We start from the raw sequence: 27,401 nt of genomic DNA, 5'->3' as shown, positions 1-27,401 counted from the left end.
TCATAGCATAACTAGCTCATTTTTGAAGCACTGGCTGCAGTTCGGGAGATGCGGTCATTACTTGTCTGACAGACAGGGGGCGCCGTAGGGCCGCAGCGTTGCCACGGAGACGACTCACAACACCGGGCGCAGTCTCACAGCAATGGCCACAAGTGTCCCGACTGTGCTTGGACGAAACTCACTCGAGAGGCTGAACGCGGTCCTGCGAAGACCGGGAAAGACCTTGTGCTATTTTTGACCGTCCGTGTGTGAACTAAACACACATTTCAGAGCGTTTGGACTACAAAGGAACAGCCGCTTCTCATCCAAACTCATTCAACTTGCTGTCTGTAAAGTGGTGAGTACACGCAGTCTGTTACGGGACAGCGACCGTTAAGCTACGCAGTTAGCGACGCCAGGCTAACGTTACTAAGCTAAGTTCCTTGCTATTGTTAGCATTCCGTTAACTCAAGCTGAGTTTTACACCGTGGAATTAAGAACAGCGTATTTCTAAATGTCTGCGTTAAGTCTGGCGTTGCCGCTATAACGTTACACAACACATTCTTTTTGTAAAGTTGCTCAAAATAGATGAATATTTCTACACAACGGTTGCTGTAATTCCTCCGGTGAGTCATTGAAATACGTCTACCTCAGCTTAACGTTACCTTAAGCCAAACCAGCAGCTGCTGGTTTTTAAACCACAGAACAGTGACTGGTGTATGAGAGTATTTTCCATTTTCTCCCTCTGGATGCGTTCATAGTTAGCTAATTGTGGCCAGAGATCTGGTGGTGGAGGATGAGCCCATCGAAACACAGTTTACCCATCATTTAACGCTCGGTGACTAACGTTAACGTTATTTTCATGATAGCAAATGAAAAATGGAGAGTTTCTCATCAAATTACAACTACTTTTGGAGCTGTAATTTGTCTGACCAACTAATAAAATCAGTAACTAACTGAGTGGATGTTATGCCACAAACAGGATGGTATGCCATGTGTAGTTAGGAGGAAATCATTTATTAGGACATATATCAGAAATTATCCCTATGAGATCTTATGTAACCACATTGAGGGGCATCACAAAATTGCAGTGGGATTGTTTTTTGTTTTGTTTTTTTTGTTTTGTTTGTTTGTTTTTAGAGTTGATGCTGTATAAGAATGCAAATTCCAAGTATGCTGTTTTAGGACATGCCCCTGTCACAGTTATCTATAGTCACTCTTATCTACCACTGGAGTATCTGTGAGGAAGCGTTTCCCAGATCTTTCAGCCATATCTCATGGCCTTTGTCAGTGGATGGAGTTGTTTTTAACACACGTGATAAACATTACCTCTGCTTAAGTGGTAACTGAAATTACTTACTGTATTTGTGCAGAGGCATTTTCCAGATCTTTCGATCTTTCATACCTTCTGCTGAGCTTAGTTTTGCATTTAAGTCTGCACTGCTATCAACGGACGATACTCAGCCTCTATTTACACATAAATTCTAATAAAAACATCAGAGAGAGTTGTGTGAAAGGTGTGTGAGGACAGTCTATGTCACAACATGATATACTATGTTAGGTTATTTCTGAAAATGCCCAGTTTACTCAATGTTAATTTGAGCTCAAATTGTCTTTTTGTTTGTACCTGTGTTTCTGGGGTATCTCAAGCCAAACCCTCTTCAGTAATTTATTTTTTAAAAGTATAAAGTATTTAGTATTTTTGGCCGGCCGGTGTCACCTCACTCATGTTTCACCATCTCCTAATCTTGCACTGGCCCTAAACTAGTTGCACGTACAGCACTTCACCAAAACTGTTCGAATCGCCTTGTTTGTGTATGTATAGGTGGGTGTGGGCACTTCCATTCCCTCCCATTCTTCTACTCAGATCCCTCTGTCCCTTCCCTGCATCCCTCCCAGTGCTGTTGTGGCCACTGAGCTAGAGCAGGGCATGAGATCCAAGGCTTAATTAAGCCCACAGGAACAGATGGCCCGCTGGCAGTCTCCGCTGTTTGTCAGCCATGCACCGCCACTCTAAACGTAGCTAAAAGCTTGGACCTGGAGCTGGGGGGATAGACCTGCCAGACGTAATTATCTGTGGGAAGTAGGTAGAAGAGGGGGAGGGCTGCTGTGACGTAGTAGGTGACATGTGTATGACTGACTATATGACATGAGCCTCATAGGTGGCTTTCAGTCATAAATCCATGTTTATCCTTTTGGCACTTGAGGGCTTTTCCTCTACGCACACAGAAAGGCGTCTTTAACTGGTAAACAGTAATAAGGGCAGTTTAACATGTAAGACTTTTTCACACTTGTGGTTCCAGTAAATACATATACAGGTATGTGTCAAGCCAGCAACGTATTTAAGCTGTAGCAGGTTGAGAGAATAGAGCCATGTCTAAAACACTGCACGGTATTTAAACAGAAGCTAATGTCATTATGTAAAAGATGAGAACAAGCTTGTGGCTTTTAGTCTGCCCAGAACACTTTCACTCTTCACTCAGTGACTGCTTTTGTAAACTGATTTTGTGTTTTATAATTTATAGATTGAGGATTTTTGTTTCACAAATTGAACTAAGTGAGCATCTCCCAGACATACTACCAAATTTGCTAATCCAGATTAATGCACGTAGCACTCTTAAAATAGATTATAATCTACATCAGTAACAATGGCAGTTCAGGTAATAGTAGTTGTGGGTTGGGCATCAAATTTAAATGTGAACATCTTTATTTAGGCTACAGATGGATGTTTTGTTTAAGCTTTTCTTGAGGACGGGCAATTGGGGACAGGTGTACTCAAGCAAATGGCTGAACTGAAGGGATTTCAGGTGACTGAGGCCAGGGAGCTTTCCATGTATGGAGTTAGTGGTGTGATAGGTGAGAGGAGGTAGGAGCAAATGTTGGCCCTGATCAACAAATGTTGTCCCTGGTCTTCCTAGGCAATTGCACGGAAGAGAAACATTCGTTAACATTTATGTGTAAAATACATTAAATGTCTTGAAAAATTCATGTTAAGGATGTCTTCTCAGAGCTGTTTGCAAGTTAGTTAGATATGTCCCATTGTTACGTTAACACTTGTAGCACTTGTTGTAACTCTCTGTGTTCCAGGATGACAGATCACAAAGATCATAAAGAACTGCATCCTCCGCTGGTGTGCTATGGCCTCTGATTTGAGCAGTGTCAGCACCAGTGCTTCATAACTCTCAAGTAGATCTGAGGAGACACTGGGGTGGTTTGAGCTGTACTCTGCTGCAGCAGGGATGCTCACGTCCCATATGAACGGTTATGTGCAAGAGGCCTCTGGTCAGGCCAAGAGCCACAGGGAGCGGGCAGTGGACTGTCCGGGGGAGGAAAGTAGCCTTGTCAAATCACCACACTGCAGTGCCCATATGGAGAGGATCCAGCACTACCAGGAGGAGCTGAGGAAGAGGAGAGAGGAGGACAGCAGGGGGAAGCACGACATCGACCCAAACGCTTCACTGAGGCTCAAGAAGCTGTCGCAGAACCCCAAGGTGGGCATTGACAATCCCACCTTCGAGGGGAAGGAAAAGGCAACCAAAGACACATGCTCCCAGGATCCTGTAGTCGGTGAGTAGAGATGGAGCACAGTAAGGGTCCAGAGGTCTCTATGGGGGTCAAAGAGGGTTGAAGGAGGAAAGACGGTTACAAAGGAGAGGAGGATGTTAGACCTCAGAGAAGAATAGGGAGTGGTGAGGTTTTACAAAAAATCTGTGAAAACAAAAGAGGTCAAAACAATGACTGTCAAGGGGGCAGAGCAGAGGCAGTGGAGGAGGGTGATGGGTTTGGACTGAAGAGCACACAGCCCATCAGCTGCCGCAGGAAAGTAAAATAATTTCTGGTAAATTATATTGATAATACAAAAGGGTATTGCAGGTTCAGTATGTACAGTGGTGCACCATTCTGGTAATTTTGAGTGCACAAAACCTTGTTTGGATTATATTGTATACACAATTTATCAATTTATATAAAGCGTGTACACACAATTTAAAAATTTTAGTGGGTGGGCTTTTTGAATTTTTTCAGATTTCTTCTTGATTTCGGTTACTTAGCACAAGTAATTGAATTTACTTTATTGCCAAGAGTGTCTAGTGAGAGCAGGAGGCAGAGTTGACTGTCAAGTCTAAGGTTCTCACATCTTTGAGAGTCTATATATTCATTGACATTACATTAGACTCAGATCCTTTTCTTACAAAGCCATGATGTGTGGTAAACATGTTTGCAGCAGGTTGAATGTGTCTGGGCACCTTGTCTGACTTGACTTTGTGACCCTGCTCCAAGCCTTGGTGGATTGTTGGTCAGATACTGCTCAGTGGTGAACGCTGAGAGGTGAACATGTGTTTCTGTAGGATTACTATTCAGTCTATGCTGTTATTATGCTAGAGGACTGCTAGTATAATCATTTTTGCTGTTGGGTCAGCCAGGACCTCTTAACTGTGAAATCTCTGATTAATGTTAGAGTTAAGCTATTTGAAGTTGTTGCAGAAAATAAATCCTACAAAATGTTTCAATTTTGTGTGGTATGATAAATCTCCGGTGTAAACACTGCAGCAACCCCTGAACTGAAGTCAAAGTCTGACCTGAATAGAAATGAAGACTCACAGGCACACATGCGGCTCAGGAGCAAAGTTTTAGACCTCCACTGCAGGAACCCCCAGTTTTATTCCTTCACATCACTGGAGGAGAAATGATATCTCCCAAAACAGACATCTCCCATATACTGGAAACGTAAGGTGTGCGTAGATATTTTTATTGCTCTGAAAGTTGACAACTCTGTTTAGCAGATATATACAGTATTTATATGAGGTACCAGTCTACATCGGCATAATATGTTTGTGCCTCCTGAATATGGATATCCACATATTACATAAAGTGATTCAGCCATTACCTGAGCATTTACAAAATGCCGTTTCAGATTATTTTCCAAGTGCCAGCTCACCCATGCTGTTATTCCTCTCATTTCCTGAGTTCCATAAGTTTGCACCTGTGTTTCTCTCTATTGCCTCTGCTGTGTTGTCGGCCTGACTGTCTCTGCCTCCCTCTCAGAACTGGAGGACTTGCTGCAGACTCTGAAGTGGGCGCAGCACTGCCTCACTGATGCGCAGAGCCAGCAGGACGTGGAGCTGATAATGCAGCTCCTTGCCAAGGAGGACTTCAGGAATGCCTACACCATCTATAGTGCTGTATCCCAGCAGAAGAGCCGAGTCAGTCCCACCTCAGCCCTCACAGTACAAGCAGAGGATCTCTGCCAGGAGGTACATATAGTGGTCATTTTGAAACATCTTGTTAAGGCTCAAAATAAATATTGTGTGGAAGCTCGTTGACTTTGCTGCTATATGAAAGGTTATAGGAAAGTAATGGAAACACAGAGCTCAGTGGTAACCTTGCTGTTAGTATTAAATCACTGCTTGTTAATGTTGTTTTTTATTGCTTATGCTTTTATAACTGTAGGTGATTTTAGTGTCCACACCCCTAGGAGAAACTTAATCAGGGAAAACAGACTGACTACCCAGAATAATGAATAACTCAATTTAATTTTTAGACGTTTTTAACCATGCCACAAAACCAATTCCGTACCTCATGAGACAAGCATTGGTCTCCACAGTTTGAGCATACAGGCATGAAGGTGCTTAGATTGTACTGGCCAATTTGTGGTTTGGACCTTGTTAAGCTTCTATTTAGAGCCAAGTACCAAGTATCAGAACAAGCGCAATGAAGCATGAAAAATCTTTGTCAGTCTGAATAATTATGAAATTTAAATTGCCTTGTGGTTAACAAGGTGAGTGAAAACAAAAATGAGGGATTTTTTGGGATCCAGGCCATGCATGACAATTGAGTCAGCTGGTGAAAAAGGTAAAAGAGTCAGAAGGAAGAAGAATTTAAATTGGAGACTTGGGATAAAAAGAAGATTAAATGACAGGTAGATCCTCTGCATTTGAAATGGATAAGGAAGGTAAATGAGGAACACCTGAACCAAAGTGTAAATATTTGGTTGAGTATTGCACGAGTTTGCATATATATTGTATAAACATCACAGTGTTTTGTTTTTGTTTTTTTAATTTAACTTCCCCATCTGCCAATTGCTGTTTCCTCTTTAAATAGTAGTTGACAGTGCTGACACCTGGGCCCTGTTATGGAGAGTGACAGAAAGCAAGAAACTATCTCAGGTTGGAGTAGGTGGGAATATGCCACACCTGACTTCCTCATTGAGAAAACACAAGGCATTTGGTGTCTACTCAAGCAAAGCGACAGTAATTGACTTGCGTCCCTGCAGATCCGAGCCTCTGCACATGGAGTGTTCAAATACAGCCTGTCACACAGAGCCCAGCCACCCGTAAAAAGACAGAAATTGTGATATGGTTTGCTATGAATTAGGTAGACGCTCTATGCAACAATGACAGGCTACACCCACAATAGGCACTTCATTAGGATTAGTGTCAACTTTTGATAGGTGTAACACGAACAAATGTAATACAAGCTTTTCAGCTCGGTCCGACTGCTGCGGTGTGATTTTTAGCTGATGGCTAGATGTGCAAGAGTCAACCTTGTTTTGACGAAACAGGCCTGCTATGAGCTGTGTAGAGTTCATTCAGAGGACACCCAGCAGCACTGCTACAGAATTTGTATTCCAGTCCTGACAGGCATAGTTTGAGATGATCTATTTTTCATCACACACAATGGGATGTCTTCCTGTGTACAGTAAATCAGCGTGCACGCTCACCCACCAGGCACAGCTCCTGAAGCGCTTAACAACACGGGATAGTTTGAGCTTCAGTGTGTCTTAACTAAGTGGTTGTGCTTTGTGACACTCAGATTGGCTGTTGGGTAAACTAATCTCTCAGCAAGCCTTGGTGTAACGCACCGCAGGAAGGAGGGCAGGATCTGGGCAGCCAGAAAAAGAAACTCCAGCAGCTTACAGCAGTGTGGGCCGAGGTGCAGCGCTGCTGGGTGGGGGGAGTGCGTCACCTTGTTAGTGAGAGCTTCGATTAGTGTAATGGATGAACTAAGCTCCGAACAGGAGATGAAGAGGAAGAGGGCAGAAAGACAAAGTAACAGAACACCAAAATGCCTGCTGTCATGATTCATTACACAGCCCAAGCCACAAACAATAGCATCTTCCCCCAAATGACAACACAGGAGCCACATGATTAAAAGAGAACCATGTAACAGAGAGGAAGGAATAAAAATGGAGGGCAGTGGAAAGTCTGAAAAGCCATAGAAGAGAAATTTAATGTGCTGTTGCTAAACGCAACATTGGCAGGTAGACACACACAATGAAAATGAATCCTGTTAAGATTTGTATTTTAGTTTTCCCCCCAACAGCCAACACTTTCTTTACAGCAGAGTGAATATGGAGCACTCTTCTGTCTGGAATGTGAAACCCCGCTGTGAGTTGGTAGCCAAGCACTACAGTATGTGTGTGTGAGTGCGCACATGTATGTACGCATATCCCCGTACACATTTGCGTCTTTATTTTTCTTGCAACTCTGTGAGAAGCCGAAGGTTTAGGATACAGTCAGTTTAGTGCCTGAAAATAATTTCAGGGTGAAGGTGCTGAAGGAAAGGTCATAATCGTGAGCTGTTCATGACATTTCTGGATGTCTTGTGTTTGGGACGTCTCAGTACAAACCAAACTGAGAGATGATGTAAAAAGTTGACAGTATGCCCAGAGGGTTGTGCAAGGAAAGGGGCCGTTGAGTCACCAAACAAAAAAAAAAAAAAAAAAAGAGTGCACGATTGAACATGAAACTCTGCTCTTAAATGTGCTTTGTCAGATGTGAGGACTTGAGAAACATGGCTTAAGGCCGGCTTATGCTAGAAAAGAACTAGTTGGGGTGAACAATGCACATTTTCACACAATCGCTCCTCGAAGACGTTCATAATGTTGCACTCAGTCAGTCACATGAGAAGTGACAGAAATAGTTATGTCAAGAATGAAAAAAGAGAGCTGGAGAGAGATATTGAAGCCCTGGCTCCTTTCCAGTATTGGTTGGGAGATTCCTGAAGCCCTTCTAATATCCAACAAGCAGTTCTGATGGAGTATACCAGCAGCTATAGACTCAAATCTCTTAAGTCACAGTTTTACTGGAAAAAAAAAACGATTTAGAATTAAGAGACTTTAAGAGAGATTCGTAGTTTTGATCCAACCACAGTTTACCTCACCACAGTTCTGCGTGTCTGTGTTTCTCTTCAGGTACAGAGGATTCTCCAGTCCAGCCAACAGAAGGAGGGTTTGGAGCTCAGGGCTCTGCTCACCAATCCTCATCTCCAGGTCAGATGTCAGCTTGCCAGCTCTGATTTATCGTAGCTGCCCTTGACCTACAATATTAATTATAAGACAACAGCAAGGAGGCTCAGCAAGCCAGCAGAGCCTTAGAGAACAACTCATTTGTTAGTTGATATGCTGATAATTGGAATACTGGAAATATAATTAATGTATACTTTACTTATTCCAATAGGGTAATTGCGTCTCTTGCGCCTTCCACCTACTGCCAGTAGGTCAGTAAGTGTATAATAGTCCAGAGATTATGAGAGGAAAAATGGAGCTTACTTGCTTTCTAGCTCAAAGGCAAATGAAGGACAGCTTTACTTTTCCACCTTGTGAATTCATATGCTGTATACAGGGCTTAAAGCATACCCAATGACAGATTGCTCCATCATGACACAGTATCCTGTATGAAAGATACAGACCGCAGGATCTTTATGAAAGAAGTCAGCGGGGCGTGACACGTTGGCGTCCCTCGAGCTGGCAGGAATTTATTGTTTTGCTTCAGGACATTTGGGCAAGACAGATGATTGCTTTACAGATTAAATCTTTCATGACACTGGTTTTATCTGTTTTTACAGTATATGTTGTTATTTTAGGGTGAACAAAAAAACTAATTCATGGTCATGTTTTCTTCCAAAGATTAATGTAGTGGGTCTCAAGAAAGGACATTATATAAAGGAAGCTGTAATGTGGGTCAGCTCTCTCGGTAATGAAAACACAGGATTGGTTTATTCTTTGCATCAGATTGCTTGTCAGTTTCTTTGAAATTAATTAAGTGAAAAGGAGTAAGTGTAAAAGATCTTGTTGCTTTATGTCACGTGTTGGTGTTGAAGAAGAGTAGTTTACAATTTCTCTGGAATGATGTACAGTTGTTTAGATAAAATCTGTGTTTACTTTTTAATAAGATTTACTCTTATTGATGAAAAGAAATGTTCTGCTGATAAGGTGGATGTTTCTCTTAAATACACTGATGTTGCCAGACAGTTAGAAGATATAACTGTATCAAAGATGTTGAAATAATATCATTAAATGATGATATTCTTACATGAGTCTCAGCAATTACAAACATGAACTTAATTAAAAAGCAGGCTGTTCCCTACTTGTTGTGAAGAAGGGGTTTTTAGGATATAAAGAATCAAAGTAGGTGTAATTAACCATCAGCAAAGAGGTCCTATATCTGTCCTATAACTTCGTAATAACTTGTTAGTCTGTAGGTAAGGTTAAGTAAGGAATTGGACAATGTAGATGTTCGTGTTAGGTGTGCCACATGCTCCACCTGCATGGAAACGATTAGACATCACAGGTGGAGGCTGGCCACCTCCACTGCTGTGTAAAGATAAAATATCTTGTATACTTTATTTTGGTTACCTGTGCATCTCTTCAGTGGGACACCTGTTTAGCATTTTGTGTGGTAATATAAATAGAGTGTGGCTTTGAAGTGGCTCAGACTGCCGATGCTCTGTGTTCAGTCAGCTGAAGCTTCAGTGATTTTCCTGTAGAAATACATGTAGACACATTATCAGACTGTCGTCACCCATTAGAGAGGCAGTGAGGTGAGAAAAGACCTCAGGTGGAAAACTCCTGTGATTTTGTGGCTGAGGGTCCTGACAAGTGAGTGTCAGGACCCATGTGACTGTGTGAACTACCAGCTCTCACATTGCCCTGTTAACCCCTCCACTGAGCTGGATCCATGTGGCCAGCGGGGGCAGTATGATGTGATGTGAGTCTACCTTGTGGCACAGAAAGTGGAACAGATTATGTTGGTTTCTCTGTGGGGAGCAGAGGATCATATGAGTCACCGTCTAGTGTACACAGGTAAACAACCTCATACCCCACACTAATGTGACAGGTACATGTGTGAGAGAAAGAGGGTCCCCTCAAGTCCACCTGTCTCCCTTTCACCGTTTTCTAGGACACAGTTTCCTCACGAGCAGGGAAGCCGAAGGGGTTTGATGATTGATGGCGGTGGATCCTGACTCCTAAATGCTGGGGGAGATTAAGACGGATTGTGCGTACGCCAAAGCTTAGCCTGGCCTCTGCTCTCTCAGGTCCCCTCTGCTGCAGGATAGAGAAACTAATTTGGACCGACGGTTATTAATTGTGGGGTACGGAGTGCTTGTCACATTAAATGAAGTGAAGGAGCAATCTCTGTTTTATTTCTGGCTTAAAGGTGGGTTTTCTGACTGGTCTTGTTAAAAAAGATGGGGAGGTGGGTAGGCTTCTTGTTGCAGGTGCATGTTTGAAATTTGTTTTTATCTTCTTTTTCATCAGTTAACACCAAGTACAAACCGCTTAATGGATGTGTGTCACATTCTAAACTATACTGTAAGATTTATGATCATTTTATTTCCATGCCAACGTAGTTGCTATGAAGGACAGCATCTACATGAACACCATCAGAAGCATTCATTCTCTGTACCTCACGCTGCCTCCTTTATTTTTCTGTCTGCATCCATCATGTGTTTGTAACATTTCTGTGTGTGCGTACTGTTTGTCTCTATGTGTGCATCTGTGTTTGTTTAATGTGGCAGGCACTGATGCAGGCCCATGACAGTGTGGCAGTGCAGGAAATGCCAGAGGAAAATGAGACCCAGTACCTTGGAGAGACCGTTAAACTGGTCCGACTGGAGAAGGCACGCGACACTCCACTGGTGAGAAGCCATCTCTTTGTCTTTTTGCATCGTACATATGACAAGTACATAAGTATGGTCTGTATTTTTGCGCAGCCTCACAGCCTTTTAAACTGTTTATGCTTTATAATCGGCTTGTGAGTGTTGCGCTCCAACAGCACAGATCCTTGTGAAAATCCACTCAGAGAGGTGAGGCAGTGAGAAGCAAGGATGGACAAAGCAATGGGAATTGAATAATATCCACACAGCAGTCAAACTGACTTATTTAAAGGGTCGACAACAGAAAGGAACGAGGACAAATGATCTATGGAGACATATGTGGATCTTAAGCATCAGTGTTACTGTATTGTTTATTAGAAAATTTTGTGTATCCGTCAGTTGTAAGTCCAGTAAAAAAGCCTCGACTCTCAGGCCTCGCCATGCTCCACTACTCACATTTATCATCTGGGTGTGCCGGTGTCAGTGCACCCACAAACCAACGGGGCAGTAAAATGCCTGTCAGGATGAGCTCCAGGCGCCCATTTGTAAACACTGGCTCTGACACATGAGGTTCACTGTATGTGACTTATTTGTTTGTCTTCAAACTGTTGCCTCTCCTCCTGTTTTTAAACTTGGATCTCTCTGTTCGCTGTCACTTCAGGGAATATCACTGGTTCGAAGAGTATTGTTTACATACTGATTACCCAGTCTGCTGCTTGTTTTGTGAGGTCATCTCTGTCGTCTGCAGCGTATGAACAGTGTGTGTGTTTGTGTGTGGTCGTCAGGGTGCGACAGTACGTAACGACATGGACAGTGTGGTGGTGAGTCGTGTGGTGAAAGGTGGAGCAGCAGAGAGTAGCGGCCTTCTGAGCGAGGGAGATGAGATCCTGGAGATCAACGGGATTTCTATCCGTGGGAAACACGTCAATGAAGTCCATGACTTACTGGTGAGGACTGGCCATTATCCAGTGGAAAACAAACCCCTTTACAACTTTATTTTAAATCAAGGGAAACTAGCTTTGTTATAGCATCCATGCAGGTGCTTAAAATGTCTTCAAAACTGAAATTATTTACATTGATGACAATAGAATTTATTCATAGATACTTGGACCATCCTTTCCTCTATAGCTAATTAGGTTTCCCCCACAATGCTGGTCCACTTCTAGGTTAATGCAAAATTAGTCTAACAAATAAGTTCAGCCTTTAGTTAGCTGTTGCAGGTAGTGTTTGTGGGTTTTACTCCAAATTTCAATGCAATTCAACATAAATAAATACTCTCAAAATGTGTCCAACTGCATAACAATAGAGCAGTGCTAGATGTCTGAGGCACGAGGTAAATACAGATGGTAAAAGATATTGTTTTATGGAAAAGTGAATGCTGTCATGTTTAACTCACTGGATTGAATCTTTTCTATCAGCAACAAATGCACGGCACTCTGACCTTCCTCCTCATCCCGAGCTCTCAGATTAAACCTGCCCCACACAGACAGACCGTGGTAAGTCTCTAATGGTGTGAGTGTGTGCGTGCCTGCATGAGATCGCCTGTCTGCATGCATGCAGTGCCAACCTTGACGTTGTAAACCCTGTCCTCAGATGCACGTACGAGCTTACTTTGACTACGACCCCTCCGATGACCCCTTTGTGCCGTGTCGGGAGCTGGGCCTGTCTTTCCAGAAGGGAGACATCCTCCACGTCATCAGCCAGGATGACCCCAACTGGTGGCAGGCCTACAGGGACGGAGATGAGGACAACCAGCCCCTGGCTGGACTCATTCCAGGTCGGGACCAGACCAGGGCTGAATATCAATATGTAGTTTGTTGCTTCACAAAGGCAACATGTGGCTCAAAAATGTGAGAAAAGGAGCAAGAGTTGCATGCAAATGAGGGTCTTTGACGTCGCATTGAGAGTAAACGGATCAGGTCTGTTTTTCACTACAAGGTCACAAAAGCAGTTATTCCATCAGCAATTATAAACACAATGCAAGACAGAAATTGTGCTTCCAGAATCTAAATGTAATCTTACAAGAACTCATAAGAAAAAACAGTTAGTCTGTTTTACCTGAAGGATACGCATCTGCATGATAGCAACTCAGATCTTTTAAACCTGTGTAAATTGCATTTAATTAAAAATGGAAATAGCTCATATCTTCTAAAAACTACAATTTGTGATAAAACACATAGAATAAACAGTGATATTTGATCCCAGTATCGATAATGAATGAACTACACAGACTCCAAATGACAGATATCCAAATAAGATATTGCTAAGTTGGTCATTAATGGCATCCCTAGTAGTAATGCAGTCACAGTAAAGTACTTGAAAGTTGTCCGTGACTAATAACTTACCTGGCACCACTGTTCTGGCAGGAAACACCACCCGTCTGGCACGTCAAGCAGATTAAAACAAACACCTAAGAATTATTTGCGATTACTGTGTGACCCCAGCCTGTTGTGGCTGGAAAAAAAAATGAGGTTGAGCACTGGGAAATGGAAAGCAGGCCTTTTTTTTCTTTTGCCTGTTCCCGCGCATGTCCAGAAAGTCTAGGATTCTTAAAGACTATTATTAAATACCAATCAAAATGTTCAATTCCATTAAAGCTTACAGTTTTAAATAAATAGAGTTTTTATAAAATACCCTGGATTTGTGCGTCTATATTTAGTGTTGAATAGCTGTTCTGTTGCTCTTCGCTTTCCTCTTTTTCAGGGAAAAGCTTCCAGCAACAGAGAGAGACCTTGAAGAAAACTATAACAGACAGGGGTCGAGAGCACCAAGGTAAGCCGAACATGCTCAAAAACACGCTGTGCGCTGAGAAAATCCAAGATGCAATTTGCAAACTCAGACATTTTGCATCCACCCTGACTCACGTGGAATTTGTGGTGTCTAGATGATTAAGCGAAGTGAAACGATAAAGCAAACATTTTTTTGACTTGTCATTTCTCCAGGGAAGCTTTGGTGTGCAAAGAAAAGCAAGAAACAAAAGAAGAAGAGCACACCTAACTTGAGCAAAAATACTGGTAAGACTACCTTTTTTTTTTTTGTCTTGCTGTGTCTCCTCGGAAGCGTAACAGTTTAAGAAGTCGGTTGCATGCTTGAGAATGCACTCCTCTTCCTCAACATCCACAGTTAAGAAGCTACAGCCTTAACCCACAAAACTCCAATTGTCGCTTCTTATTTACCACCAGTGAAAGGCTGCTCCTGTCCTGGCCAGCGTCCAAGTGTCCGCACATTGTCAGTATTAATCCCACACGTTAGCTGGAGTTGACAAGTCTTGTTGTTCTCACAGCGGCTTGTCCAGACTTGGTGTGTCACAGATCAGATTAGTCCCGTCTGTGAAGACGGGATCAGAGGAGGCACCAACAGGTGCCCAACAGGTGCCTAAATGGCTTGAAGGGACGTGTGGTGTTATTGGTTTGCACGTAGAAACACATACATGCTCACACACACTGCTCAAGTGGAGTGCAGCTGAGAGGGTGATTTATGAAGCAGGGCATTGTTAAATAAAAGACCATACGAACAAATAATATAATAGTTTGGTACTTTATTGATCTTTAAATCCTCCTTTTTTGACCTCCAATGAGAGGTCAGAGGTCAGAGTTGGTTACAGAACAGCAGCCCAGGAGCTGGTCAGGGGTTTTTCATTAACCCCTCTCGACTGTCTCTTCAGACTATGACGACATCCTGACCTATGAGGAGATGTCGCTTTATCACCAGCCTGCCAGTCGGAAACGCCCCATCGCTCTGATTGGTCCTACAAACAGCGGTCACGACGAGCTGCGTCGGAGGCTTCTGTCCATTGAACCGGAAAAGTTTGCTGTTGCTGTCCCGCGTAAGTCCACGCTTTGTCGGAGCATGGGGACCCAGTACTATCACAGTGTCATGATTTCAGATGAGGAGCATGGCATGCGTTTGGGATTTGGTCAAGAATTCCAATCATGTCACACATAATCATCACATTTCATTTCAAAACTGACATCCCCAAAAGGATTTTCTGTGTGTTTCTATTAGCCTGAGGTTTTTCCACAAAAAGTCAGATTGATTGTCCTTCTTTCGTGGCCAGACACCACCAGAAACCCAAGGATACACGAGCGGAATGGGTGTGAGTACCACTTTGTGAGTCGGCCTGCCTTTGAAGCTGACTTAGCGGGCGGGAAGTTCATCGAGTCGGGGGAGTATGAGAAGAACTTATACGGCACCAGCACCGACTCGGTCCGACACGTCATCAACTCTGGACGCATCTGTCTGCTCTGCCTCCACACCAGGGTACGAGACATGTTTTTTTGTGTCACATGTTAATTAGAAAGCCCATTTCATCCCTCTGCTTTGATCCTAACCATTGTGGCTTGGCCAGAACATAATTACCCCTTTTCATATCCTGAACATAAATCTGTGGTTGTTTTTTGGCTGATAAAATATAGTCAGTAGAGAGGACACCATTGTAGTGTTTGGTTTGGTACATTTAAAAGGCCTCTTGTTTTTCTTTCTTTGTTGTTTCTTTCCTTCCGTCTCGTATATTCATGCGTCCCTGTTCTTCCTCTTGTCAGTCACTGCAGGTATTGAGGTCCTCCAACCTCAAGCCCTATGTCATCTTCATCGCTCCTCCTTCTCAGGAACGACTACGCACCCTACTGGCCACAGAGGGGAAAACGCCAAAGGTACCCACAGCACAGTTTTGGAAAATGTTATTTCACTCTGTAAAGTTAATATGCATACTGTACATCACACTGCATTTATTTAGATCAAAATATTTAAATGGTACTATTAAAAACAACTTTAGATTCATGCCCAGTCGGCATTTTTAAGAGAGTCTAAAAAGCCATGTGCTCATTTTCTGTGCGCAGCCTGAAGAGCTAAAGGCAGTTATTGAAAAGGCCCGCGAGATGGAGCACAATTTTGGCCACTTCTTTGACGCGACCATCGTGAACATGGATCCAGACCAGGCTTTCCACGAGCTGCGCAGGCTGATAGACAAGCTGGACACTGAGCCACAGTGGGTGCCCACATCCTGGCTGTGCTAGAGGCCACGGGCTCCCACCGCAGGGTAGACGGAGATGAGCGGAGGAGATACGAATGTTCTCGACAACTGAAAAATGAAGGTTGGACGGTGCTGATTGTCACTGGATTTTCACTCGCACATTCTCCTCGTTTGTAGAGGAGCTGAGCTTTAGCACGTTCTGCAGGGATGGACTCAAGTTTCTTACATTTCTTTTTGTTGGTGTGTGTATGTGTGCGTGTGTATGTGAGTGAGTGCGTGAGTCTTTGTGGATCTTTTTTTTTTTCTGTTTGTACTATGAAAGATCTTGTTCAGTTTTATGCAAAGTCATTTATCAAATAGAAATATTTCTATCCTGTACTTCATAGTTATTTATAATTGTAAATATATATTTTCTAGCGAAAAGGATATTTCATTGTTACATTTTGTGTGAGTGTGATATACAAAACGGTACACCCAACTGGGAGTGTTAATGTGGCAAACATGAGAATGGCTTCCTGAGAAAGCAGGTATCACACAGAAGAGAAGGACTTAACCTAACGAAGGAAAAATCTGCTGTAACCTGCAGTTTTGGAGTACTTCCTCTACACCAGTGTCAGTATTATTTTACGTAATCTCAGGTCTCATTTACGCTGTGATAACAGACCTCAATCTAAGGTATTGTCTCTAGACTTTTACCAATATTTTAAGAACAAAACATCATATCACTTAGTGCAACTCCAGCAAGTACAGTATTGCTTCTTTGCCGGGTATATAATGAATCACAAGCACAATTCTGGAGAAGTGTTAATAAAATCACAAACATGTGAACAAGTGATGTACTGAATGCATTGATTTCACCTTGAGAACCTCACTTTAAATCAGTTCTAACACTGATGTTGCAACAAAAATGTGCACTGATCAAACTCTTGCGAAGTCCTGCAGCAACTAAAAATAATGTGTTAAATGTCGCATTCTGGTGCAAGATGGCTGCCGTTCCTCACCTGGCTGGGTTTCCGAAACACTTGGGAAATTGTTTACCAGCATGCGCTGAAGGAAGTCTGTTTGTCTTTGCATATGGAGCTGAAAACAACATGTCAAAGCTCTAACCTTAGTAAGAAATCCAGACAGCGGTTTGATATTGATAACATCTTTATTTGGGTGAATTGTGGTTTTGCTGATTTGCACACTAATTTTTACAGCAGGGTTTAATTAGGGGTTTCTGGTGAAATGGTAAACATCCTCAAATGAGGTAACAATAACAACCCCGTGATATGAGGTCAGCAGCGGGACGGGCCTCCACGACACAGACTCACACTCTGATATCTACAACCAACCTAAGCTTTACAGCATGCAGCGGCTCTAAATGTTACGCAGAAACACACGGAATGCTTCTTTAAATCCACTCGCAACCCATGTGAAAACATATTTTATCATGTAGATTAACTGACTCGTTTGTGGGTAACAGCCAAGTGTGACGACACTTCGGCTCCGTACAGTGAGAGATCTGCAAACACACGGCACCTTCCAGCACTGAAACAACAGAACGAATCATCACAGACACGCACACACAAAACAACTTTCATCACTTGCATGAGAAGACATAGACGTGCCTGAGAGGCACAGAATAAATAGGATGAGGGGTGAACTCTGACTGCCGTTAAACGCTTCACTCGAACAGCAGGTCTTCATCCGTCTCCTCCGTCAGCATGTTGGCGGGCTCTGCGATGGGACCCAGCTTTTCCAGGCGCGCCGCAATCTCCAGTTCTGTCCTTTCCCTGAGCTGCTTCTTCTTCTCTTGGATCTTCTTCAGCCTGCCAGAGGAGGGGTTGAGGTCGGTGGTAAATTTAAAGAGGTGAGCGGTCGGTCGCAAAAACAATCTAAATAAATTAACACCATGAAACATAAACCGGGACTGCGAGAAAATGTTTCACCTGTAGAATTCCTCTCGTTCCCTCTCATCCAGCTCTGTGATGATGTAGGTCAGGGTTCGATCAATCCGGGGAATAATCACTGCAAAGTGCCACAAAGATGAGCTACAGGAACAATCTTTGTCCTTAATTCTTGGAGGAAAAAAGGCAACGATTGTGTGAAAAGCTGTGAGTTTACCGTGCTCGATAGCGTTCACACGGCGGTTGGTAATCTTTATGGCTTCATCCAGAGTGACAAAAGACGTCTACAGATAAAGAGCATGGACAAGATGTGTCAGAATCTCTCAATCACGCTATTTCTTTTTTTTGGGTAATTTAATTTTGCATCATATTGTAAACTGATCGTTGTAACTATGGCTGCCACACAAAAGTGAACTGTAGAAGTATAAAGTAGACTAAAATGCAAACACTCAAAGTACAAATAAAAAAAAAAAATTGGCTTGATAAATAAAACTGAGGTGAAAGGACCTCAGTATATTTGTAACAGCGCCCCCTACCTGTAAGGAGGCCAACTCCACCAGCAGCTCAACAGCTCTGGCGTAGTTCCTCTTCAACCTGGAGAGCTGCTCTCCTCCTCTGGCCAGACCAGTCAGCTCGTAACCTGAGAGACACAGAGAGGGTGAGGGCTCTCGCTCACGACTCACAACAACTAATATTAATGTAAGTGCAACTTACTGTCCCCGCCTTCTTGGTAGTGCTCAAAAACTGGAAGGGTGACCCCTAAAAGAGAGAATAATACACGTATAAGATTGCGTCTCTTCAGCAGTGAGCGTAAACAGCAAATAGGTGATATTTTTCGGCTCACCTGCCACGTTGTCTTTCTTGGCTCGCACCTTCACTTGGGCTTTGTTGACATTCTGGATTACGGTTGTGCTGTGGACAGAATCACATATGGCAGTTACACCTGCATCTGAACCAAACACCACGTTTTATGATCTTTCTCTGATTCTTACCTGAAGTCTCCAGCTGTAAATTTGGCTTCAGCCAAAGAGAAGGCCGCCTCTCTCATCACCTCTCCCATCTTAGTCTTTGTCTGCGGGGAAGAGATGAGAAGACAAAGTCCACCTTTAGAGAACCACTCGGAGATACTAAAGAAACAGATGAAGTCAGCTGTCCATTTTCAACTGACTTCGATAATTTTGCGGAGGATCTGGCGGAAGCGCATGGAGAGGGCGTCAGACTTCTTCTTCAGCAGGTTGCGGCCGGTCTGAGCCCCTTTCAGCCGAGCCTTCATGATGGTCTGAGCCCTGCGAGCCCAAACAAAACAAACACATTTTAAATGCAGTATCTGGATCTCATCAATTACTAGTAGACAAGATACGAATACTTTTTTTTTTTACAGCAGTGACCACAATTCTCCAGCGTATTGTGACCTGCTAACAGGCCGCCCTCAGCCCTCTCAGATGGTCTCACGTATGTCTTCCTCACACCGCTTTGATGGAAGGGACAGGGAAATCCAGGACGTTGTTGATGTTAAGGCTTGGTCTCTTGGTCGAAGACTGACTTTTCGATCATTTATCTGTCACTTTTAGGGCATTTTTTTCTTGTCTGTGTGTGTTTTTCTTACTAGTTGTCATCCAGCTTTAATCACTTCATGTGCTGTTAACACTGACTCAGGTTGGTGTGTCCTGTACAGCCAGATCACAGCTGGTAAGTCATTACATTACATTCATATTCTGAATTAATATGCTAAAATGGTCAGACTGTGGAGACAACACAGGAAACTTCACTTCTCAGTACATACTCAAATTACACTGTGTTAAAATCAAGACTTGGGCTGTCTGGAGGTCAGTGTGTTGCAGACATGTCTCACACTGACAGCTCACTGTGGGGTCACATTAGCAACATCACATGACAAAAGGACTCTTCCTCTTTTACACAGTAACCTGGCACTGATGTAGACTGTATGAGGGGTCGAACCACACTGCAGATCAACACTGTGATCCCGTCATGTAAGATTAATAGAAATTACCATCAGATAAGAGAAGGGAATAATCAATCTGAGAGTCTGAAACGCAATAAGTCAACAAATCAGCCTTATAAAAGCCGGCTAAGAAGCTCCAGTGAGTTAGCAACTAGCTAGCAAACAAGCTGCTTACATTCTGGAGGGGAATATGTCGATCCTGTCTTTTCCAGACATCTTCTCGTCCTTTGGTCGATAATCGCGGTCTTCTAATTACTTCCCGGTTCCTAAAATTAACACTGAAACGTTGACTTTTATTCTAGTCTATTAACCGCTCCGTGTAATGCCGAAAACCGTTGTTTTTCGTGCAGGATTAGAGGCACAGCTCGGGCGGATGGTCGTGATCTTGTCCGACTCTCCGTCCGTGATGATCAGCTGGTCTCTGGTCATGTGACTGACCCGAACCGCGTTCTGCACATGCGCGTGTCGAAAAGCTCTGACGATCTTTTCCGGGTCGAGAAATTAGCACACCCATGAATGTGAGCTAGCGGGCCCGGATTCTTCATTTAAAAAATCACCCAGGAGAACATAATCGGACATCTAAACCCTTCCAGGACAGATATTTCCAGTGTATTGTTCTGTAACCATATGACACAGGTGAGTTTTTACTGAAAAAGCAAGTGTTTAACGGGGAGTTGTAGACACACGGGGCTGCTAGCTGGCTAGCTAACTGCTAGCATCGACGCCAGTGCATGTGCTGCATGTGAGTTGGACACCGGGTTATTAGCTCGGAAGCTAACGGATACTTAAGTGACTGTTTTTGTCCCAAAAATAAATTCTCGTCTTGTGGTATTAAATCTAATTTCTAGCTAGAGTCTCTGTTAATACGCTACCATTGTTTTCAGCGAGGTTTGTCTCATGTTTGCTCATGTCTGTTGTCGCTCTTAACCGAATCAGTGAGGGGCTCCTCGTTTGTCTACATTGCATCATCCCATTCAGTCAAACAAGTGAAATAAAGCTGTTTGTGTCGACGCTGCCAGTTCACCTAATACCGCTTCATCTCCCCGCAGCTACTTTTGGGGCTATTTTCCATGCTAAGTCCAGTCATTTAACCTCCTTAAGTGGAAAGCCACAGAGAAACAACATTAACGATGTGGCATTCAAATGCATTTAGACCGTTATTTCAGCCGTGTTTGTGATGTTTTGCTCATCTCATTTATATCATTAAGGATAGATGAACATCTCTCTGTGTGGCACAATACACCACCACAAGTTAAATTCTCCATCAGTTACCATAACTATGAATCAACACCTCTCTGAATCTGTTTCAACTAAAACACAACTTTCCAGCAAAGTCCATTGTCAGTCAGTTCATTTTAAACATTGTCAATTTAGCAGTAGCTTAGGATCAGAAAATGTGCCCTTATTTTTCAGTGAAATCGTCATGAAAGTGCTGTCAGTGGTTCTCAGTATGGCTGCCTGTGACTCCCTCCATCATCACAGGCTGTGGTGCTGATGTAGGATGTGACTTGCGATGAGCAAAAAGGAAAAATTCTATAAAGCAGAACAATCATCGTCATAAACGTAGTTGTACAATATTGAAGATTTGTTAAAAATCAGATGTGACGTAACTGATTTAAAGGGGCACTCAGCCATTCATTATTCCACTTTCTGTAGAGTTGGGTAATTTAGGCCTACGTTTCCCACAATGCATTGTTTTTTCCACCCTCCCTGCCAGGTAAATGCCTGCATCTTTTAAACTCTACACGTCCAGTTTTTGCTTAAAGAAAAAAATAAAATTGACATCACTGTGACATCATCAGGCTTATTTTTTCTATACTGACATCTTTAAGTAATACTTAAAATGGTGTAATGCTTTTCAGGACCGTGATGTCAAAGTGTTGACTTGTCCCATTTTCGGAGGACTTCAGATTGTTGACCTCTGCCTCTCTTTGTGTCCCACCTCTCAGCGATGCCGGGGCTCAGCTGTCGATTTTACCAGCACCGGTTCCCAGAGGTGGAGGATGTTGTGATGGTGAACGTGAGGTCCATCGCCGAGATGGGCGCCTACGTCAGCCTTCTGGAGTACAACAACATCGAGGGCATGATCCTCCTGAGCGAGCTGTCGCGTCGACGTATCCGCTCCATCAACAAGCTCATCCGCATAGGCCGCAACGAGTGCGTGGTCGTCATCCGAGTAGACAAAGAGAAGGGTGAGTGCCGGCGGGACATCATCTGGCTGCCTCCTCTTCCTCTGCAGTGCTTTAACGGCACCACCATCAGCTGTTTGTCTCGACCAACCAAATCCTAATAATCACGTAACAGCAGTGGATGGAAATGTGCTTTAATCTGCCTTTTCTTTTGCTGATTTTCTTGACATTAAGTTAAAATTTGCTCTGCATTTGGATGGAAGCCCGACTATGGACAGTTGTTCCAGAGAAGTAATGATAGGATCAGATTGAGTGGTTAGATAATATAGATGATGTAGATAATATAGTCTGAGGCTGCAGGTAATAGCATTATCAGTCATCATTGGTGCATTATCAGTAATCCTTAACTGCAGAATAAATGACACTGTTGGTAACACGTATACATCTCAAAGTTCTGCCCTGCTGACACGCTGCAGACACGTGGATATAAGTTAGGGCTGCACAATGTGTTCAGCGTCGACATCGCGGTGTGATCATGGGCAATAGTCAAATCGAAGGATGTGTGATGTCAGGTCAGGGAAATGATCTCAAACAGGGCTGGAAGCCCGCACTGAGCGGCCAAAAGCTGTAGTTCCTCCAATGACCACCTGAGGCTCGATCCGAAAGCAAGTCAGTCCACATAGAACTGAGTTTTGGTCTAATTATTTTAGCCGTGCTGGTTTTTGATGACGCACTTTTCATTACTTCCTTCTGTTTGCTCCCTTGTTTTGTTAGTATGATGGATCCATTTTATTTCTATTGTATAATCAGTATTTGCCAAACTTGACCGGCACCGTTTTTCATTTAAAAATATCAAACCTGTTGCAAAAAAAACCAAATTTGCCAAGTTCTAGAGCCTGAAATGGGAGTATTTGATTTGTGTTAGTGGAATAATTAAGAGCAGAAAGCCGTTAGTGAAGCCTAAACCAGGAAGTGTTTTGTGAATGACTGAATGGATTAACCATCAAATGTGGCCTTGATTATTTTTCATTGCCATATCAGCACTAATCTCGTCAGAATCACTTCAACAGCCTTCTCCACCTGCACTAATATCAGTTCAAGTGCTGAGACTATCCTGAATATCAGACCCTGAAGAAAGGAAAGTCACAGCATCTCTTCTCTGCTCTGTCCTCAGGATACATTGATTTATCAAAAAGAAGAGTTTCACCAGAGGAGGCCATCAAGTGTGAAGACAAATTCACCAAATCTAAAACTGTAAGTCAGCCTGTGTTTTTGTCTTCCTGGTAAAAAGAAAACATGTTTGCTCACACGAGGAACGTATCATAAACTAAAGCAAACATCACCTTTCTGTACATTGCTGCATCGTTACTTCCTGATCTGCTCTGAGCTTTGTGGTGTTGCTGTGCCTGCAGGTGTACAGCATCCTGCGACATGTGGCCGAGGTGCTGGAGTACAGCAAGGACGAGCAGCTAGAGAGCTTGTACCAGCGCACCGCCTGGGTCTTCGATGAGAAATACAAGCGGCCAGGATACGGAGCTTACGACGTCTTCAAGCAGGCCGTATCGTAAGTGGTTGTTTCGGGCGACCGGCGCGAGGCCAATCGCAACAGACGGTACACAAATAATGTTTGATTTGGTCTAATCAGATGGTGAATGTCTCCCTTCCCCCAGAGATCCTTCCATCCTGGATGGGCTGGACTTAACAGAGGAGGAAAGGAGCGTGCTGATTGATAACATCAACAGGCGACTCACCCCACAGGCTGTCAAAATCAGAGCAGGTAACAATATCCGTAACATTTGACCGTTACTCAGATTTATCAGAGTCAATACATAACGTAATAAAAAAGGAAATAAGAAATGGGGAATAAGTAGAAATATGTCAAATTATGTACACTGTACAGCAATATAAATCAACTATAAATAATAAAGAATATGACATAATGTACATGTAAATATGTTAACTTTGTGTATTACGCTGCAATAAATAGTAGCGGTCTATATAGAAATTTGTTCTCCATCAAGTAGCAAGAATAATAGAATACTACTCCTGCTAATACAAATACTATAATACTAATAATATATAGTAATATATAATAATATAATACTACTAGTAGTAGAATCATCAGTATACATATGCAGTATAAATATTACACATATCAACCATAGTATTGCACCACTGAATTATTGCATGAGATAATTATAATTATAATGATGTAATCACTGTAACTGTGGCCTGACGGCTTCTCAGTTGCACTTAATGTGACCTACAAGCACAGCTCCTGTTCACAGTCTTCCTCTCCCACCTGCAGACATCGAGGTGGCGTGTTACGGGTATGAGGGCATTGATGCCGTGAAGGAGGCTCTTAGGGCCGGGCTAGGCTGCTCCACAGAGGCCATGCCCATCAAGGTAATATCGCTGCTTCGGCCGCTCTCGGCTCAGTCATAAACTAAAGGAACTCTCTTTTTTTTATGCTGTTTAGACAGAAGTGAATTACCCGCTAGTTTATTGGTATTTTTTGGCATGTGTAAGAGCTGTGATGCAGTGTGAACACACGTCTCGCTCTTGGCAGATCAACCTGATCGCTCCCCCTCGCTACGTGATGACGACGACCACTCTGGAGCGCACAGAGGGCCTGTCCGTCCTCAACCAGGCCATGGCAGCTATCAAGGAGAAGATTGAAGAGAAGAGAGGCGTCTTCAACATCCAGATGGAGGTGAGCTATCGAGTGAAAGGCACATTGTGTCCTCTGTGTGATGCCTTCAAGATTAACAGTTTCTGAAAGTTTTGACGTTTTGCACAAATAGTAGTAGTCAGACTACGACGTACATAGGGTAGTGGTGGAATTTTACTTTTTTAACATTTACTCACAAATTCAAGGTACTTTTACTTCGTACACTTGTACTCCATTACATCTCAGAGGCAAATATTGTAGTCTTTACTCTACTACGGACAGCTTTAGTTACTTTTAAGATTAAAATTCTTCATTCCCTTTCTGTCCAGTGAAAACCATACATCTCCAACTACTTCTTAAGATGAATAAACTATATAAAACCTCTCTTGGATAAGCTGGAAAATGCATCTTCACAAAGCAGGAAATAGGCTGTTTTTCTGAGCTCATGAAAAGTTCCCTTGTTAGAGATACGTGTTTGTCACGCAGCGACACTACAAACATTCCAGAATCAGAATCGGCTCTGTTGACAAAGTATGTGTGCAAATACAAGGAATCTGACTCCAGTTTAAACATTGCCCCAGTGTACTTGCATAGAAAAAAAGACAGAACAGTAAGTTAAACAGTTAAAAAATATACAATATGTGCAAAGTAAGTAAGTAAGTATGAGGAGGCAATAAACAATATATATGTATGTTTTATGTGTATATTTGTGTGTGTGTGTGTGTGTGTGTGTGTGTGTGTGTGTGTGTATATACATGTGTGTACGTTTGTATGTATGTACATGTGTGTGTATGTCTGTACGTGTGTGTATCTACGTACGTATGTATCTATGTATCTATGTACATTTGTTTACATGTGCATGTATGTACATATGTGTGTATGCATGTATGTGTGTGTGTGTGTGTGTATGTATGTATGTATGTATGTATGAACATGTGTATGTGTGTGTATTTATGTATGTACACGCATGTATGTATGTACGTACGTATGTATGTATGTATGTACGTACGTACATGTGTGTATATACGTGTGCATGCATGTATGTACGTACATACACGTACGTGTATGTATGTATGCATGTGTGTATGTATGTACATACATATGCACATGCACATGTATGTGTACACATGTATATATGTACATACATATGTACATGCATATGTATGTATACATGTATGTGTATACATGTGTGTGTAAGTTTCTGTTTGATCTTGTAAAATATGATGCAGTAAAATGTAACACACACATGAATGCAGCAGTAGTACTAACCCAAAAACGTCATATTTATATCAGTAAAACAATGTGTATATGTATGTATTTACATATGTATGTATGTGCATGTACATCTGTGTGTATATACATATTTATGTCTGTGTGTATGTACACATGTATGTATGTGTATATATGTATGTACATGCACATGTATTTATACATACATATATGTATATGTATGTATGTATGTATGTGTGTAGATTTGTTTTGTCATTATCTTCTAATATATGATGCAGTAAAGTGTAACACACACATGAACGCAGCAGTAATACTAACCCAAAAACATGTATATCAGCAAAACAATGTACATATGTACATGTGTATGTATGTGTGTATGTACATACATAAATATGCACATGTATGTATGTATGCAAGTACATACGTGTGTGTGTGTGTGTGTGTGTGTGTGTGTATGTATGAATGAGCGTGTGTATGTATGAGCGTGTGTATGTATGTATGCACATACATATATACGTACATGCACATGTACATATGTATGTACAATCAAATTTACAATCTGTAGATTTGTGTATGTACATACATATATGTATGTGTGTATATATGTACATATATAAAATTTGTTATATGCGTTAAACATAACATTATTTATCTTGAAAAAGTTCTAGTGTTAACCTTTTGTTCATAAAATCACACATTTTATTTTTCGTCTTTTTTCTGTTTTATTATTTTTTGCATTAATCGAACACTGTACTCTCCCCTTCAGCCGAAGGTGGTGACAGACACAGACGAGACGGAGCTCGCCCGGCAGCTGGAGAGGCTAGAGCGGGAGAACGCCGAGGTGGACGGAGACGACGATGCCGAGGAGATGGAGGCCAAAGTGGAGGACTAGAGTCAGTCCTCGGAGGAAGGCGGGTGGGGGGAGGGAAAAAAAAAAACCATCAGAGGAGAAACGTGGGCTGCCTTGGCTGCCGTCACTCGGTCCAACAGATGTTTCTTTCACATTGCAAACATTAACTGGCGTTAATAGTTCATTGGCAAACGTCTCGGTTTGTTCATTAGAAAGGTTTGTTTCAGGAGACGGAAACACCAAAAACTGTCGTCTTCTTCAGACACGGACACAAGTAAAGTTAAATTACAAATACATCAATATAGTTTCTATTTTTAAGTACACTGATTTGAATAAATACTCTAAGACAACTGTTTACAAGCAGTGGCCTTCGCTTACCTGTTGCTTTACGAGCCCAGTGTCTTCAGTGTCGTGGCGTGTCATCTCTGGCCGGTCACTGGATGCGATTGATTAAAGAGCGAACATGTACGCTGGTCTGTCTCGACACCGGTCAGCGGTGACTTTATGTGCTGTTTTCTCTTCCACTTCAAGGGTTTTTACTGGCGAGACCTGCTCTTGTTTAGCTCACATGGCATCAATAAAGTCCTGGAAGTTTTGATCTCAATGTGTTTTTGTCAGCTGCTATTGGAGTGAATGAAATGACACTAATTTAAGGATGGTTTTTCTTTCTAGACATTTCCCAACACCAAATATACATTTCCCGAGTATAAAACTCAAACGCAATTGGAACTATGTATGTACTTACATATGTATGTACTTACGTGTATACGTCTGTATGCACACTCAGTCTGATTATTTTACTAATTGCCATACAGCGGACATGTTAAGATGTTTTGACCGCCA

At 42.5% G+C, this 27,401-nt stretch overlaps 3 protein-coding genes across 4 annotated transcripts; 2 read left to right on the top strand and 1 right to left on the bottom strand.

Moving 5' to 3' along the window:
• Positions 1-108: 108 nt before the first annotated feature.
• On the top strand, positions 109-16,652 carry pals1b (protein associated with LIN7 1, MAGUK p55 family member b). Of its 2 annotated transcripts, none has more exons than XM_070987731.1 (14): positions 109-337; positions 3,067-3,546; positions 5,023-5,231; positions 8,171-8,248; positions 10,777-10,896; positions 11,640-11,801; positions 12,273-12,350; positions 12,448-12,631; positions 13,558-13,626; positions 13,797-13,868; positions 14,519-14,680; positions 14,912-15,114; positions 15,396-15,506; positions 15,693-16,652. In XM_070987731.1, exons 2-14 carry the CDS (start codon positions 3,219-3,221, stop codon positions 15,867-15,869), a joined length of 1,953 nt encoding a protein of 650 aa, XP_070843832.1. In that variant the 5' UTR covers positions 109-337; positions 3,067-3,218; the 3' UTR covers positions 15,870-16,652. The 2 variants fall into 2 exon arrangements, with proteins under 2 accessions (XP_070843832.1, XP_070843833.1); XM_070987732.1 differs by having other exon boundaries at positions 131-337; positions 10,789-10,896.
• A 305-nt stretch (positions 16,653-16,957) lies between these two features.
• On the bottom strand, positions 16,958-20,109 carry atp6v1d (ATPase H+ transporting V1 subunit D). The gene is made up of 9 exons (XM_070987986.1): positions 19,854-20,109; positions 18,884-19,001; positions 18,708-18,787; positions 18,560-18,627; positions 18,430-18,474; positions 18,252-18,355; positions 17,933-17,999; positions 17,758-17,836; positions 16,958-17,637 (listed from the first exon to the last, which is right to left on the bottom strand). The coding sequence occupies exons 1-9, from the start codon at positions 19,892-19,894 to the stop codon at positions 17,493-17,495; spliced, it is 747 nt and encodes a 248-aa protein (XP_070844087.1). The 5' UTR covers positions 19,895-20,109; the 3' UTR covers positions 16,958-17,492.
• Positions 20,110-20,155: 46 nt separating this feature from the next.
• On the top strand, positions 20,156-27,160 carry eif2s1b (eukaryotic translation initiation factor 2, subunit 1 alpha b). Its single transcript, XM_070987058.1, has 8 exons — positions 20,156-20,314; positions 21,628-21,870; positions 22,982-23,061; positions 23,220-23,371; positions 23,478-23,584; positions 24,116-24,213; positions 24,377-24,520; positions 26,475-27,160. Exons 2-8 carry the CDS (start codon positions 21,630-21,632, stop codon positions 26,598-26,600), a joined length of 948 nt encoding a protein of 315 aa, XP_070843159.1. The 5' UTR covers positions 20,156-20,314; positions 21,628-21,629; the 3' UTR covers positions 26,601-27,160.
• The last annotated feature ends 241 nt before the right edge of the window (positions 27,161-27,401 follow it).

This window comes from Chaetodon trifascialis, chromosome 19 (genome assembly GCF_039877785.1).
Source record: "Chaetodon trifascialis isolate fChaTrf1 chromosome 19, fChaTrf1.hap1, whole genome shotgun sequence".
In the NCBI taxonomy this organism is placed as follows: Eukaryota; Metazoa; Chordata; class Actinopteri; order Chaetodontiformes; family Chaetodontidae; genus Chaetodon; species Chaetodon trifascialis.
Note: the sequence above shows the minus strand (reverse complement) of the source record. Positions and strands in the feature narration are given on the sequence as shown.